Source organism: Cupressus sempervirens, chromosome 1, assembly GCF_028749045.1.
Source record: "Cupressus sempervirens isolate cs-2001-9-10 chromosome 1, ASM2874904v1, whole genome shotgun sequence".
Lineage (NCBI taxonomy): Eukaryota > Viridiplantae > Streptophyta > Pinopsida > Cupressales > Cupressaceae > Cupressus > Cupressus sempervirens.
The window spans coordinates 802,200,837-802,218,219 of record NC_143118.1 but is presented as its reverse complement, the minus strand read 5'-3'; the positions used below and the strand labels follow the sequence as shown (position 1 = coordinate 802,218,219).

At 37.0% G+C, this 17,383-nt stretch overlaps 1 protein-coding gene across 2 annotated transcripts in view; it reads left to right on the top strand.

Moving 5' to 3' along the window:
- Window positions 1-5,774: 5,774 nt before the first annotated feature.
- Window positions 5,775-17,383, top strand: part of LOC149580306 (zinc ion binding/nucleic acid binding/hydrolase) — a 155,450-nt gene continuing 143,841 nt past the window's right edge. The window contains exons 1-2 of one of the 2 annotated variants that reach the window (XM_089790281.1): window positions 5,775-5,828; window positions 5,993-6,085. In XM_089790281.1, the coding sequence (XP_089646407.1) occupies window positions 5,993-6,085 (93 nt within the window). In that variant the 5' untranslated portion in view covers window positions 5,775-5,828. Of the gene's footprint in view, window positions 5,829-5,863; window positions 6,086-17,383 lie in introns of those variants that run through there. The other variant, XM_089790286.1, reaches the window with a different exon arrangement.

Here is a 17,383-nt window from a genome sequence, read left to right as displayed (position 1 = left end):
AAGTGGGAGTATGTCTGTAGGCCAAAACATGTTGGGGGCCTTGGTCTTAGGACGATGACACTTGTTGTCACGACCCTGGCTACTAAGCTGTATTGGAGGTGGTGTAATAATCAACAATCAGATTGGGCTAGAATTCTTACTCACAAGTATTTTCTTGGTTTTGATAACTTAGATGTGCCATGACTCGCTTTGTTGGGTAAAAGTTCTTGTGTTTGGAATACCCTTAAGAAGGGAGCTCAGTTGATTAAGGAGGGTCTTTTGTGGATTTGTAATAGAGGCTCAGATGCTCTGTTTTGGTAGGACTCTTGGGATAGCCACCCAACCTTGATTTATAGCTTTCCCTAGCTTCAACCTCTGTGCCACAATTTTACTAACATTAGTTGTTTTAAGGTGGAGGTGACTTGTTGGAAAGATTCTCAGGAGTGGACTGTCGGTGGCTCTAATGAGGATCGCACTTTTCTTTCTCATGTGTTGGAGAATAGGTTTTGTAGCTTTCTCGATGGGGGGGATGTTTTGGCTTGGAGTCCTAGCCCAAAAGGCAAATTCTCTGCGGCTCAATGCTATGCTATACTTGACAGGAACCTACATGGTCCAGTTGAAGTGCATTGGTGGAAGAAGGTTTGGAATAACTTTTCTTGGCCCAAATGTAATTTTTTCTTATGGTTATTGGTTCAGAAGAAATGTCCCACTTTGGAGAATCTTCGCAAAAGAGGTTTTTAGGGACCTTATGTTTGCTTCTTATGTGCATACAATGAAGAGTGTACCTCTCATTTGTTTTTTCTTTGCCCTTTTTCGAAGGAAATATGGTATAGATGGTGGGAGGCTTGGAGTCATGGTTGCATTCATGCCACTTCTCTCATTGATTTTTGGGAAAGCTTGGGCAGACCTCCTGTGAAGACTTCTTTCTTGCAGATTGCTTGGACGGTGGGGCTGATTTTTATTCTATGGAACCTCTACTTAGAAAGGAATTGTATAATTTTTTTGTGGCTCTAAGCTTGATAGCCTTCAGTTGTGGAGGAAGATTCTTAGTAGGCTTCAGGAGTCTATTTTTGCAAAGTGTGATATGTCTAAAAGTATAGATCCTGGGGATCAAACTATTGTGAGGAATTTGAACCTGGATGGTAATAGTCAGAGATACACTCTTGGAAAAAGGCCTTGCCATGGCAAGAAATGTGTTAGTAGGGATGGGTGATGGATTTCTCCCTCGATTGGGATCTTGAAGATTAATACAGATGGGTCTTCTCGGGGGAATCTTGGTCATGTTGGTATTGGGGCTATAGGTAGAGGTAATGATGGTGATGCGATTTCTCTTTTCTCTATTTACAAAGGTCAACATTCTAATAATTTGATGGAGGCCCTTACTATTAAGATTGCTATTGAGAGAGGATTCTCTTTAGGTTGGAAAAAGATCACATGTGAGTCTGAGTCTTAGATTGTTGTTGATATGCTAAATACCTAGAGTTTGGAGAATGTTAATTAGAAATTAGCCTCTTTGGCTAGACAAATTTTAAGTCTATGTAGTTCCTTGGATTATGTCTCCTTTCGTCATATCCCTCATGAGTGGAATAAAGTTACAGATTGTTTGGCGAAGTGGGCTTCAGAGAATGTGGATAGTTGGGATATTAGCAGAAGGAATGAATTACCTTCTAAATATCATGGGATTTTTGATCAACTATTATTGGAAGATAGGAATATGTAGTGTTGTTGTGGGCCTTGGGCCCTTGCTCTATAATTTGGATTTGACTAAATAAATTTTTACCCCTTTTTCAGAAACAAAAGTAATGAGTATGAAAAATAATGTACTCTGCAGGATTCAAGATCAAATGAAATGCCTGAGAATGTGACATCCTCCACTTGTCTCATCTCCTCCTTAGTCCTTATTTGAACATAAAGGAATCACATACATGTACATAAGTATATAGATAAATAAATTCTAATATAAAATTTTATTTTAAATTAGTTGTGTTGTGACAAATAAAATGTATAGACTAATTATAATGGAAGGGGTCCATGGCTTTGCATATTCCTCCCTGTCTCTCATGTGAGACATCCCAACATGAAATGCTATAATATTTGTAGCAATATCTATTGTATCCTTAACCCCAAATACAAACTAATAACCAAAATCACTCAAGGGACCCAAGCATAAATTCTTTTACATAATGCAAGTATGAACTACTAGTTGATGCACTTGCACCAAAATCATCAACATGAGGAATCAATATTGACCTAGTCTAAGTGACTAATAGACTAATCAATATGTGGATGTCTCTAATAACCTCTGAGGTAGCCTTTGCAATGAGCTTAAGATGTTGTATCATAGGAGGGGGGTACATCAGTGGGAGGTATAGAGGTGACGAAGAAACATCTCCTCACCAATGAAAATAAGCATTTTGTTGATCATAAAGTATATCAATGTTATCCACAATTATGTTTAGGTTGGATAGCATGGGAGTCAAAGTAGAGATTTTTATATGTGTTTTAGAAGCTTGTTAGTTTGTTTAAATTATCTTGTATCAAATCCTTAATACGATGAGGTTTTAAGGGGGTTGGGGATCATTTGAGGGTGGTTGTGGGTCATTTGGAGGTGGTTCTAGATTATTTTTGAGATCATTATTTTTTGTGTGGTAGTATTCAGAGGTTCGTTGGTATCAACCATGCCTGATTAAATTACAAAAAATTCCAAATTAAAAATTGAATTGACAAATTATAATAAAAAACACAAAAACTCTTATTTTCATAAAAAACCTAAATTTGAATTAAAAAAAATATAATAAGCAAAAAGATGATAAATTCAACTCACCCTCGAGAAAATAGTTGATTTTGATGCAAAACATGGTTAGGTACCCGAAAAAAATTGTATACTCGAAGCCCAAAGAGAGAAACAAGCATTTTGATAGGAGGAAATGAAGATAAATGATGTTCATTTTTTTTAGTTCATAGGTATTAGGTACCCAGTATGTATTAGGTACCTGATATGCTTTGGTATTTTATTTTGTTTTGGTATCAAGATGGGTGGGGAAAAAGTCAACACAATTTTTAGTAAGCTTTTGGATATTTCAAAACTTATTTATTTACATATCGCCACTTTTGGCCCCTCCTGATCTTGCACATACCCATAACTATATATTCCTTTTCATTCATATTTCTAAATCTTTTTATTTAATACTAAAATAGTTTAAATATTTCAATACAATAGTATTAACTAAATTCAATAAAATAGAAAGTTTTTATTTTAAATTGTAATTACAGGTTAATATTCATGTGAAAAAAGACATGTTATTTTTTTCTTATAATTATTATTTTATTCATTACAAAATATTAAAATTAAAATTAAACATATTAAAAAAATACTCTAAAAAAATATAAATTTAGTTCAAGTTAAGTGGAAATTAAATTTTTAAGAATTTTAAATATAATATTGAAGTGAAATAATCCACAAATATTTTGTACAAATCAATATTTATAGTTTAAAATATATTATAAAATTAATAATACAAATTAAAATGCTAAGTTTCTTTTAATTATGCCAACCATCAAACTTATATTAAAATATTTTGATTATATATTTTATGTCATGTACAATTTAAAATTATTGGAAAAACATTATGTTTTTGTTGTCAATTTAATGATGGAAATACAATTTCTTTAATTTTTTATTTTTTATTTTTTGATAAAAGGCTATGATCATATTTTTTTATATTAATTTACAAGACCTGGTTCAAAAGAGTGACAAGAGGAAAGAATCAAGTAAAGAAAACCTATTGCTAATGCTTGCAAACACCCATAATATAGATGCCAAGTTGTAGAACAAATTAGGTTAAAAATGGGTGCATTCCATTAGAATGACCCAAATCCTAAATAAATCTATCTACCTCTGATCTATCCGAGATATCAATTTCATGCATTCAGCTATAAAGAGATGATTTTCAACACATCTAAAGTCTTTAATGGCTATAAAATGTGTATGACATAAGCTTCGGTAAATGAAAGCAATTTTGTCATTCTTCCAAATAGGACAAACCCCATCTTAATAACTCATAAGGAGACATGATAGAGGACCTCAAACCACCATTAATATAGAATACAAGACAGTCTAGATAATTAAAGCAAAATATGATCAATGAAAAGTAGAAGCACCAACATTTTGAAGAGGACAAGCACAATAGGGGCAAGCTAACCCCTCTCCTAACATCTTAATTATCAACATTTTTCAAGGGAGGCACTTCCTCCTCCCTTGGATCTTGATAACTTAAAAATATCATGCAAGGGAGATTTCTCCTATAAAAGCAAATGATACATTGCCAGGTGTTGATTTAAGTGTTTCTTAAAGGGTTTACAATACATTTATCCTCTTGGTGCTCTTACATGACTGTTCTACATTGTGATGTTGCGAGGTCACAATGTACATTTACCAATCATCTCCTTTGTATCACATACTATCTTGGGTAAGATGTTGAGGGTTTCTTTTGAAACCCCTAACTATCATGGTTTACATGTAGTTTGTCTATCATTTCCAAATGCATTTTGGAAACCCAAATATCCATTTTCTTTTTGGGTATTTCACAATCCTTTGTTGAATGGTTCCTTTTCCTGCATTGTAAACATAATTGCTTCTTTTCATCTATTTCAATGGATTTAACTCAACATTCCCTTCCTAGTGCTCTCAACCTATTTTTGTCTTAAATTCTCTTTATTGCTGCAATTTCCATTATGGCAAATAAGTAAAGATCTCCATTAGCAATGTCAACATCCAAATCAACTGAGGTGCCCAAAGATCTACCAAATTTTCCTAATGCATCCTTCGCCAAGTACTCCATTGGAAGGCGATATAGTCATATCCAAATATGGGAATCATATGGACCAATGTCTAGAGTATTGGAATTTGATATAAAGTGACTTGGTATTCATCAACCATACCCCCCTTGCAAAATCCTCTCACGTTCTTCTTTAGTTGCAAGGATTACCATGGAAAAACTCCTCTGCAAAAACTTAGTTATATGTGGAGTAGCCCATGTTTTGTCAATCCATTCCAGAATATATTTTCTATCTGACCTTGCACCAATGAATTAACATACAATTCCTAATCTCAATAGCACCTTGACATCCTCCCTGATGTCCTCTGTAACATCAATTGTTAGCAATTCATTGTCATTTTCATCTTCTAAAATTTTATTTGTTCTGTGTGACAGATTTTGTTCCATGCATTTAGGGTTTACTAGAATCTCATTTTTTGTCCACGACTTGCCTTGTTTTTTTCTAGTCTCTTTGTGTTTTACACCCTCCATTCACCTTGGTTTGGGCATCAACAATGCGAACTAGTTTTATACGGTCTCCATATATCTATGTTGCCCTTATGCATTCCACTTCAAATAAGATTTCTTTATTAATATGATTATATAATTTTATACAAAATAAAAGTACACTTACTAAAATACAATAAATTTATTACGATTTTTAGATTTGACTGTGTATTGTTTTTCCATAACTCCATATCATAGAACATGATCTATTATAAGAATATAATAAGGTGAAATAAAAACATGAATAATTAAATCTAATAATTTCAATGAAAACTTATTATTTAATAGTTACATTATTTTTTCTCATTACTTTAGATCACACTAATGATCTATCATCAAACGAGAGTTAAAAAATAAACACTATATAACACTTAATTCAACCCCCAAAAAAAAGGTTTAACGATTTTAAGTTCTTAAAACGAATTACCTATTTTATAGTAATATTAAAATGGCAGTACCTTGTTGAGGAAGCTAAACTACCCCTTGACGACGAAGCACTCAAACCCTGAATCACTATGGAAAGAAGTAAAATAGTGTCTCTCCATTTTTTCTTCCCGCTTCTCCATATTTCTGGCTTGAATTTTTATATTTGCTATATTTGTATTTCCCGCTAAAGTACAATAAAATTCGATCAAAAGACTCCTTGAAAAGCTCATGAATATTTTTCATTTACAATTCTATTGCAAAAGATGCTGCGGGGCAGAGAAAGCCTGATTCGAATGGTTGGGAAACGTCGTAGGATCGAATCACACGATGAAATTCTTTTCCAGATTAACGCTCAGGTGCTTGTTCTTATTCTCTTTGTCAGAAGATGGAAAATTGTTCTCTGCATTTGCTATTATATATTCAATTCAAGCGAGCCTTGGTGTTTCTTGAACATGCAAAAGGTTAACATACATTGTGGCCTTATCAGACTATATGAAATAACAAATTACATCTTCTCCGGTCTGGCAGTTGTCCAGCTTTCGTGATCGATTATTCCGTGATTTTCTCAGAAAACTATACCATCTCACTGATGAATTCACCTCCTAAGCATTAGTTTACATTAAATTAAGGCTCTAAATCAGCGTTAACAATTAGTTGACTGTAATGACTAGGAAGGTTAACGGGGAAATGACAATCATATTCTCAGGAGCAGACTGAAACTGGAACACAAAAAAACTAGGACAGCAAAATCAGGTGTAATTCATTTCACCAGGGTCATCATTGAGGCCTTAAGGCTTCTCTTTCTTCTCAATGCTCACGAAAATGTTTCTTTCAAATTTCCGCTGAGAGCAGCGGGAATTTGCCGTTCTCTCCTTTTCCACGAAGGCGATGAGAACCAGCTTGAGGTGGGAGTTGTATGAGGGTCCCCCGCACATATGTGCATCTCGACATTTGTTCCTGTTAATGTGGCACATCTTGTTTGAAATTCTCCGTGAAAGGGGAATGTTATTTTTCTCTGAAATGCTTGTTGAAGCCTCACAGCGTCTTTCAGAGAGGTCTTCTTTCTTAAGTTCAATTCAGAATCAGTCAGGGTGGTTACATCTTCAGTGGGAGACCTTATCTCTTTTTAAATCTATTTTTTTATACTAAGGTAGTTGGTTCTAAAGAAGCTCAATACCCTTACCGGATTAAATTCGGGTATGGCAATAATATTATTATACACAAAGTGTTTGCCTTGGGTGTCATGAGGATCAGCAAGTAAAGGAACTTGCACGGAGGGGATTTTAAGAGGCTCACCGCTCAAGGCAGTTAAAGTTCTTATCCATATCCAAGTTCTCCACATCAGTGATCGCATCATGGTCCGTGCTTTTAGAAGAATTATGCTGGCTTGAAAGCATTTCATTTGGTTGACTGGCCGATTTAGAGTGAGGTTGAGAGGTCAAATTTGGATTTGCTTGGGTCAAAGCTTATAGGAGATTTTGTAGGTAGCCCAGGGCTGTCATTCTTGAATCTAGTAGGCTGGAAGGACCTTTTTTTCCCTAGTTGTGGTGTGCACTAGAAACACAAAAGAAACAAATATAGCAGGAGAGAAATGGAGATTCCTTCTAGAAAACAAGAAGAAATTTAAAGGTCACAGAAGGGAATGAACAAACCTATGAACGTTTCTTCAGGATATCAAAGCCTCTAAGCTTGTAATTGTCGATTGCTGCAATTACGAATTATGTTTATTCATCGACTCTGCTCAGAACATGAAATAAATTGTTGAAAATATATTTTAGATAAATAAACAAAGAATTGAGGTTGTCTATATCCATTTCAAGCTTGAAATGCAAATGAGAGTTAAAAGAGAGAGGAAGACATGGGGAATTTCTGATGTTGCTGGATTCAATTCAGAACTTTATGTCTATCTAAGTCTGTGTGGAGACAGGTGTGCATGAAGCTATGTTTATCTGGGTGTGGTAGTGCCCTCTATATGCTGGTGTCCTCTGAGGCATACTGTTTCCTCCTATGCATAACTATGTCATTTACATGTTTTTGAGCTAAACTTGCATATTGAAACCTTTAATTGAGGGGGAAATTGATCAAGGCTATCTTTGGACACTGCTTCATTCAGAGCCAATGGCTGATTCAGTTTTTTTTTTTGAAGTATTAGGTGCGTGAAACTAGATGCTGATGTAAAAGGGTGGTGTGTGCAGCAAGAATGGAGCTCAAATGAGTTGCCGCTGGTTTTTGTTGTCCATGGAAGCCTACTGAAAATTTTGCAGTGGAATACCCAATAGCTTCTATGTAGTCTAATTCATCCTTTCTTTTACCTTAAATATTTGTTTTTTCCATAAACATTCAGGTTGTTTCTCATTGTTGGAGGTGAATTAGTATTAGGGTTGTGTGAGAGGTGTTGATTTTCCGAGGATCACTGCAAATGTAATAGCACTGTCATAATGTCTGGTAGGTGTGTTCCAAATGGCAGCAACCTCTTATTTATAATTAGAAAAGGATAAGAAGAGACATGTCCCTTCATGAGACATGTCTATTCTTCAATTTGATAATTAATATAATAACACATATAGTCATAGCTTTATATATATATATTTCTCTCACATAGTAAACTTATATCTCATATATAATTATATGTAGCCATAGTTTTATTTGACTGAAGCTACCAAACATCAGTGCTCCCTCTTAGCTACAAAGGATAAACACAAGACAAATTACATCACTAGCAATCTTTAGGAATGACATATTAAGGAAATCTTTGGTCAGAAGATTTCCTAGATATTTTGATATCACATATGATATCATGAGTGTTGGCCTTCAGAATATCAACATATGATATTCACCAAATACTCTAAGTAATGGTCTCTAGAATATCAACACTTGATATTCACCATGTACTCAATAAAGTAATGGTTTGCAGAACATCAACATATGATGTTCACCATTTTGATATCACAATTGAGTATTGGTCTCCAGAATGTCAAAATATGATATTCACCAGATACTCTGAGTAATGGCCTCCAGAATGAGATGCAAGATAGTCACCAAGTACTGTGAGTAATGGCCTCATAACACCAAGTCGTATGATATTCACCATGTACTTTGTGTAATGTCCTTGAGGATACCAATTTGCATAACATTCACCATATACTTAAAAAATGTCTATAAGGTATGTGCATACACATTCTCATAATGCTTACAATATAAAGATCCACCATGCATGGCATAATCTATCATGATCTGCATAGACATTGTAAGGTATTCATCATAATAGAAAATTAAGTTATTGCAAGATTGTCACCTTTCAACAACTTCTGCAAATACAAATGACATCATTTGGAAGTCGTCACTTCCTTATGATGTACACAGGGGGTAGGCCCCTTAAAATCACATAGTCACAAGGTATATTCATGGATCACGGTTCTCTTGTTTGCTACAATTTATTGATCATTAGAGAATCCATCTTGTTATGGTTTACTCCCTCTGAATCAATATGACTAAGATCATCGAAGGTTGACTGAATTATATCCTCTATTTGCTCCTTCTCTTTCAAGGTTACCTCTAATGAAATGTCAGGCTCCCTCTGAACATCAATCTTTTGAGCTTCTTAACCAAACTTGCCTTTAACAAAGTGTGAGACTCCTTCTAAATCTCAATTTCCCTCTAAGTCTGATATCGGTCTTCCTTTTCCTGCAAGAACATCCTTGGAGAAGATCAAGGCAAATAACTCTTATAGTATAAAAAAATATTTTCAACATTTTATTAACATAAAAAATCTAAGGTGATTAAGTTCACTAATATTTTGTTATGTCCCCTCTATAGTTTGACTAGTAGAGTCATGAGAGTTGGCTTATTATTGGAGTCTCGTAGGCTAGTAGTTGTGGATAGAGACTTGTACTGGATACTAAGTGACCAGAGTTGGTTCTACAGTCAGTTTGAGAGCCAGTCGGGGCAATTCCTTAATTTTAGGGATTTTTCTAAAATTAGGAGGTTGTGGCAGTGATTAGATTTGAGGCTCCTTGAGACCAGCATACGGTTTCAGTTTCAGGGTGACAAGGTATATTCCCTAGTTTCTAGGAGCACCCCTCGTTTTTAGGGATGGGACTACTAGTTGGCCCACATTGCTTGACATCAGTCACAGGACCTGTTTATTGATTATTTGGTTGGTTTGGCTTTTCAGTTGAATTTGGCTCTCCAGTTGAATAAAAGGAAATATTTTTATATTTCCTAAATTTGCATTTAAATAAATTAAAATAAAGCTATTTATATAGCTAGTTGGAGTAATAAGGGGATTTTGGCTTCATTTGGTTAGGAAGGCCAATGTGTTATAGCTTGTTGGAAAGGTCTTGAATTATTATAACTTATTTTCATCCTCCAGAGACCTTTGGGCACCTAGAGTTATGTTATTTGAGGAAAGGGGTGTTTTTCCTAGACATAAAGGCCTTTTAATTGAGAAGCTGCCATTTTATAATAAAGGGAAAGGCATATTCTCCATTTAGGGTTCGATTGGCTTTGAGAGGGAGATAAAAAGAGATGTTGCCTCATTCTTTCATTATCTTTTACATCTTCATTCTTGGTATTTGCGATTTTGCTTTGAGGAGTGATTCTAGAGGATTGAGACGCAAACCCTAGATCCTGGCTATTGGGACGCAAACACTGATAGATGGTTTCAGCAGCATTCTACAGTATTGTTTCAGTGGTTGACAAAGATTGTTAAGTTCAACGTTTGGGGGTGCTTGTGCATTGCACATTGAGGGTCTTGTTTGGCACGTTGGGAACTTCTTGCTGCCTTGGCGTGACTATAGCAGCCATACGGCTGCCTTTCAGCTGGCATGTGATTTGTTGGTTGGCTTACATCAGCCATCTCTACCCTTTTGGTGTGTGGCTGGTCAATTCTTACAGCTGACGTCTTTATTCCTTGTTTGTAAACACCTTTGCTGGCATATTGATTACATATCTTGCCTGGTACGATTTGTAGCTATTCTGGTTGACTTAATATTATATTATTTGCTGCTGTTGTTAATTATTGTTTTACTTATATCTGAAAAATACAAAAAAAGAAGAAAATATCTTTTTGCAAATTCTGTCTAATTCTCTAAGATCACAAGGAAAGCACAGGAAAATCTATTATTTTAATTAAAATTTACAGAAGTTCAGTGAAAGGATCTTTTTGGGATCATTCATATTTATAACAAATTGTTTACAAAATATATTTTACTTTATAATCACCATATATACTAGAGATTATATCAATCTCTTATTCACCAGTTTCTCATAAAATGATATGCTAAACTTCTTTTTATAAAAGATTACAACAATATTTTTCTAATTGATAGTCATGAATAAATACTAAATGAGATATATATCTTCATTAATAATGTGAACAAGAGTTTTGTATATATGCAACACTTAATTTACCTTTGTAGCCGCTTGGGCCAATGATCTTTCACATGCATCCAAAGTCAACGTTGGTGGTGTTTTATTATTTTGAGTCTTGACCTCCTCCTTATTACACGTCCTTGGTACTTATACTTAGCCGCCTCTTATTTGTGATATAAATGTAGATGTTCCTTTATCCTATCTCAAAGGTGATTGTCCTTTATGATGAGTAATTTATTTGAATCAAATATTTCCTGATAATCTGGCCACCTCCTTGAAACCTGCGACTTCTGATGACATGTCATATACCTCCATGGAAAATTTCGACCAAACGATATGATTTTTCTCAATGCCGTTCTGCAATACTCATGATATTTGTGTTGTGCCAGACTTGTATGACAAAGATCTTGGCCCTTGATTTGGACAACTGGAACCACGCTCACAGATTGATATTAAAGGTTTATCTTCGTGAGTTGCAAAATCGTAAGTCATGCTCACTGTCATGCTTGGCTGCCAGAAGATTTGCTTCTGGATGTGCATTTACCGGTCATGCTCTTTACAAAAAGTTTGGAGACATGTATGTTTTGACAAATCCCACACTCAAATACTTATTACTAAAGGATCTGAAACTATTATGTCTTGGCATAATACAACACAGTTCAATGAATATAGGAAATTAGAATATTTAAAATATTCTATGTGTTGTATTTTTGGCCATATTGCTTTTCTATCTATTGTAGGATCTATAGGCTATCAGTCAACATCGTTCAATAATTTCAGTAGTACTCAACTTGCCTAACATTGATCCTAGTTGAAAGCTACTTATATTTGGGGTGCAGAGCATTGTAAAAAAGTTTGAAATATTCAACCCATAGTGAATTTGGCCCAAGGCCTCCAGCCTGTGACAAATCCATTTTCACTTTTTGTGTGCCTCTCACCACTTTTTTTTGTGTGTGTCCGTTACAAAGCTCTTCTTTGTTGTATTGTCTCCAGCTTGTTCTTAGAAGCTCCAATTTTTGGTAGATATGATCTGTTGAGCAGCTTGATGAAATAACCCCAACGGAATTATTGACTCTTTAAGCACCAAAAATCTTTAAAACTTCAATGGTTAGGTATTTCGTCAAACAGTTAGCCAACAAGCTATGTTGCCATTGTACTAACTCTTACTATATGGGTTATTCAAAAATAATAATGAACTGAGACAATTTGTCAAACGCTTGTTATGCAACCTTCAGTTTGGTATTATTCCCAATAGGATTCACCAAATAATATAGATGCAACAATAGGTAACAATACCATCGATATTCAAGGAAACATTTTTAATTACAAAGATTCTCAATGTCTAATCACAAATACAATAGAACAGACCTGGACGGAATTGGAACAATATCAAAACCTCAAATTGCCGCCTCCATGAAATTTGCCGAGTCTGTTCAAAGTACTCCACATCTAGTTGGAAACGTAGAAACTGATGCCGCCAACTGATCCCAACGGCTGTCCTGACCAAACTTGGCTGAAATTCTCTACGAGGGATCCATTCCTCCTTCCCTAGGGAACATATCTTCTCTCGCCCTTTTAGCAATCTACAAGAATTCCCTCACTGGTAATGTTCCCAAAGCTCTCGGCCTACTTCCCCCGCCTTACCCAACTCAGCATCTCATATAATTATCTCACAGGTTCCCTTTCGGCAGAGCTTGGGAATCTTACAGTTTTACAGCTTGCACGAGTGAGGGAGAATTCCTTAATCGGAAATATCTCGGTCGAGTTCGGTCGACTAAAATTCCTTCAACTATTTCAAGCGGAACACAATAACTTCAGCGGGAGGATTCCAATGGAGCTGGGCAACTGTTCGTCCTTAGGCCTTGTCAGACTTCAGGGCAATTGAAGCTAAGCGGGGAAATACCCCCACAGCTGGGTCGATTACGCTTCCCAGCGGAACTCAATTTGGAGAAAAATCAACTGTCGGGAAAGATACCAGGATCCCTTTCAAACTATACCAATTTTCAGGATCTGTCCCTCGGCTACAATCTGCTATCTGGCAACATCCCCCCCTGCTATCGCAAGCCTGCGCAATATTGTTCATTCATTTTCACTGCCCTGTAATATGCTACATGGAAACATTCCGGCAGAAATAGGCGGCATGCAACTGGTTACTGTAATTGACCTCGCCGGCAATCATTTAGGCGGCGACATCTCGGACAGCCTTGGAAATTGCGTGCAGCTGCTGCAACTGAACCTCTCGAACAATCAGTTCAATGGTCACTTATTACTCTTACGGATTTGGATCTCTCTCTCAACAATTTATCTGGTCCCATACCAAGTTACCTTGGCGACATGGAAACACTCCGTTTTCTGAATGTTTCTTATAACCATCTATCTGGACCTATTCCCAACAGGGGCGTCTTCAAAAACTGGTCGGCCAGCTCTTTCGTTGGGAATCCAGATCTTTGGATTCCAAAATTCCCGAAATCTTCAGCTCACTCCACTAGCGATCTTCAATGTTCAGGGAGGAAGTCTTATTTCAATCAAATGTTACTATGCTTGACTGGATATGTTTGAGAACGGGTAATAATTTTCGGCCCTGTCTACAGAATTGTTTGATCAATGATGTGCTACCGTTAATTCCTCCAAACTTGGGGTTAATGCTTTGGGAATTCTCTTGAACTCTGCAATAATTTGTGGAAACATTGATTAACTCTATCCTTGTTGATCAACCAATGAATAAGGATTTGCTTGACGCTAATTGATTCCACTCTCGTTGATCCTTCAATGAACCGTGATGTCGGAACCACAAAATTGGCTTTAAGCCACAGATAATTGCCTTGATGAAATGACTGAATGTCACTTCCAATTTGCAATAATTCGGATGATATTTCACACCCTCAAAATTGCGTACCGATTGAGAGTTATCGTTCTCAATGGCCAACTGTGACAATTGTAGAAAACCTAGGTTCCACAATGCACTTGTGATTAAATCACAATCTGAAAATCAAAGAGAGATAATCAACTGCCGTCATTCGAATGGAGCCCCGGGGTGCCTATTTATTCTTTTCTCTCCACCTTCTCCAGAGACTTCTAGAACATTTTTGATCTTATCTCATAAGTGACTTTATTAAATATTTTCCAAGTCACTTTATTAAATACAAGGTTATCTTTTAATATTTATTTATTTAATTAAAATAATTAATTAGTCGTCCTTGGACAACCAGTATTAATTAAATTAATTAAATCGAACTGTCACCAAAAAATTTGGGGACATGACAGTCCGCCCTTCTTGAAATTGCTTGTCCCCAAGCAATGGCTGAACCATGAACCAATCAGTATGCCTGGGTCCCAAATGTAAATCTGTGTATCATCCCAATCCTCATCATACTCCCGTGGAGAAATCATCAATACCAGTATCTGAGAAACTGTACTCAACATCCAAACAACTGACAACTCTGATGAAATCGTCTGAAAACCAACTGTAGATGTCAGTAGAAGAACCCATTCTGCGGAACTCAAGCCAACTGAAACATCAACTCTATCAAAACTCAAGCCCCTGTCAAAAAGACACCTGCACCCAACTACATTGTAGATATGACAATAGCCATAGGTACCTGAATTACTGCCATCAAATCCAATTTCTGAAAAACTGCTCCGAGTGTGTCGATGCTGCAGGCTGAATAACTTGCTACTACCACTTCTTTTTTCGAAAGAAGGTGCCAATCTATCCCCTAATGGATGGTAAGAAACTGGAGCCAATCTACATCTGCGTGAAATAAAATCTTCTATCTTTGTGTCAAAAGAGAAATGATGAGCGTACCCTACCGTATAATGCCAGTAAGAACCTCCAAATTCTGCTGCTAGCTCATCATCACTGAACTGGTAATCAACATATGGCTCCAATCTCCGACTCCGGGTGACTGTAGGCTGGATAGGATCCCGTGCATTCCGCTCAACAAACCCTTCCTCGAGATCCTTGTGAGGTAGCATAGTAGCAAGGACCCCTATAATCTTCTCAACCAATCTGCAAATAACACTAGTATCATGGATGAGAACACCTTCTGTCACTTCATGGGAGTCTAACTGAACACATGCGCTATCCAACAAATACTTCATGAACGGTTCAGTGCAGTAAAAATTATATGAGGAAACATTAACATACTCCCCTTTACACCACAACTGGTCCTCCTGTAAGGGTGGCATACTCAACTGTACCACACTATCAACTATCTGAGAAGAATCAATCTGGAAACTTGACTCTACCGGTATCCCGAACTCATTAGAACCAGCTACTACCAAATCCTGAATATGTGTGTCAGCTTCAACAATATGCTCCTTAGTAGCAACTGCGGAAGTGTACTTACCATCATCCACCTCAATAGTCAAACGAACTGGGTCTGGGGCTGGTTTTGACCGCAAATGCTCCAACTCCACGGTCACCTCCTTCAACTGAAACTGCGACTTTTGTAGATCTCGCTGTGTGTCCTCTAACGCCTCAGTAGTCGCTATGAGCTCTTGGGAAAGCTCACTCACCTCCTCTTCACGATCCAAGAGTGCCTCATATGCTGTACTCCCCCACTCAACCAAGTGATCACGGTCGGCTACCAATCGTAAATAATCCTGCTTCAATATCCGAACAGCTTCACGCAAGGCATGAATCTCTGCCAAAGAAAAGTAACCACCGCTGGACTCATCTGTCATAGAAGAACCCCAACCAGTAACAGCCAACAACTGACGAGCAGTATCAAAATGCTCACAAGCGATAGCAATGTCTCGCTCACTAACTTTCAACTGGCTAGTCACACGATGGCTCTGGCTGAACTGTCTCCAACAATCTTCTTCTGGAGCTCTTTAAGGAGTATCCTCAATATTAACATCCATATCTTGTGAATCATCTACAGGGTCCATATCAATATCCAATTTGTCAAAAATTGTAGTACTGCTGTCAAGCTCTTCTGTACCCAAAGAAACTGACAAAGAAGCTGTGTCTTCAAAACTGTCCATTTCATTCTCCTGGATGTCATCAAGGCCAAAATGATCCTGGGACTCATCTGTACATGCTTCTAAATATGAAAAACCTCCAACACCCTTCAGCAAGAATGGTCGACTGGAAATATGAACCAAACCCAACAACGGTGCATAAAGACTAATACCAACATTGGACAAACTGCTGGTACAAGGAAAGACAACACCGTGTATTCTGCTAATCAAATCCATGATAGCACTCAAACAAACATTGCTACTATTAAGTGCTCTCCAGTCAATTGAATCCCAAACGCTGCTGAAACATTCTTGAGTCCATATTCGTAAACAAGGAACAGCTGGTAACTCAAACAAACTCCTTACCTCAATACCAATTAACTTCACATACCTGTCTGTCATTGTCCTTGTATCCTGGATGTGAATGCAAGATGAACTCGTAGCATTATCAGCAACCTCACATGATCCCTCTTCTGTCAAAAACTGAGTGCAAGATGAACTTAAGCTCAGCTCCATGTCGTGCTCATTCCCATGTCTCTTCCAGTCCTGTAATGCCAAAGTTGCTCGAGTGTCCTCAAGCTCACAAGAAAGCTTGACAACTTCCTCCTCCTTCCTCCTCAAGGCATCTGAATAGTCTTTGGCAAGGCTTAGAAGATGGTCACGATCTGATAGAAGATGTAAATAGCTCAACTTCGTCGTTCCCATTCCTTCACCAATTGCATGTAAGTCACAACAAGAAGATTTTGCCTGAACTCCCTTATGTCTTCCTTGTAATTGAATCATCTGGATGTATTCTTCTAACATCTCCCGCATCCTGTCATGATGAGATAAAGAAGCCACAATACTATCTTTGCTTACCTTCAGCTGGCTGGACAAATCATGTGAAGTGCTGCCATTCTCATCCTCATGTGACGAAGCATCTAACTGAGCCTGGTACTCTCTGTCAGCAAAATCATAAATGCTCGATGTCTGCTCATTTTCACCAGGTATCTCATCACCATGCACAATGACATCTTCATCATCATCTGAACTCACTTCACTGTAATCATTGCTTGTCGGAACCAAACTACCCTGAGTACATGAGACATCACCCTTGGGAAACCTGTATTCAACTATCTCAACTTGAGTGTCAAGTTGACAGTTACTATCCATCAGCTTAATATCCTTCACCACTTCTTCCTGTGACCGAACTGAAGCCTCTGACTGGTTGCACACTTGTTTCTCGAACTCCCCATTAAGGTTCCTAGTAGCATCTCTCATTGTATCAGTCAACGCTTTGTGAGAAGATTTGTCAAAACGAAATCCAGTTGATTTAT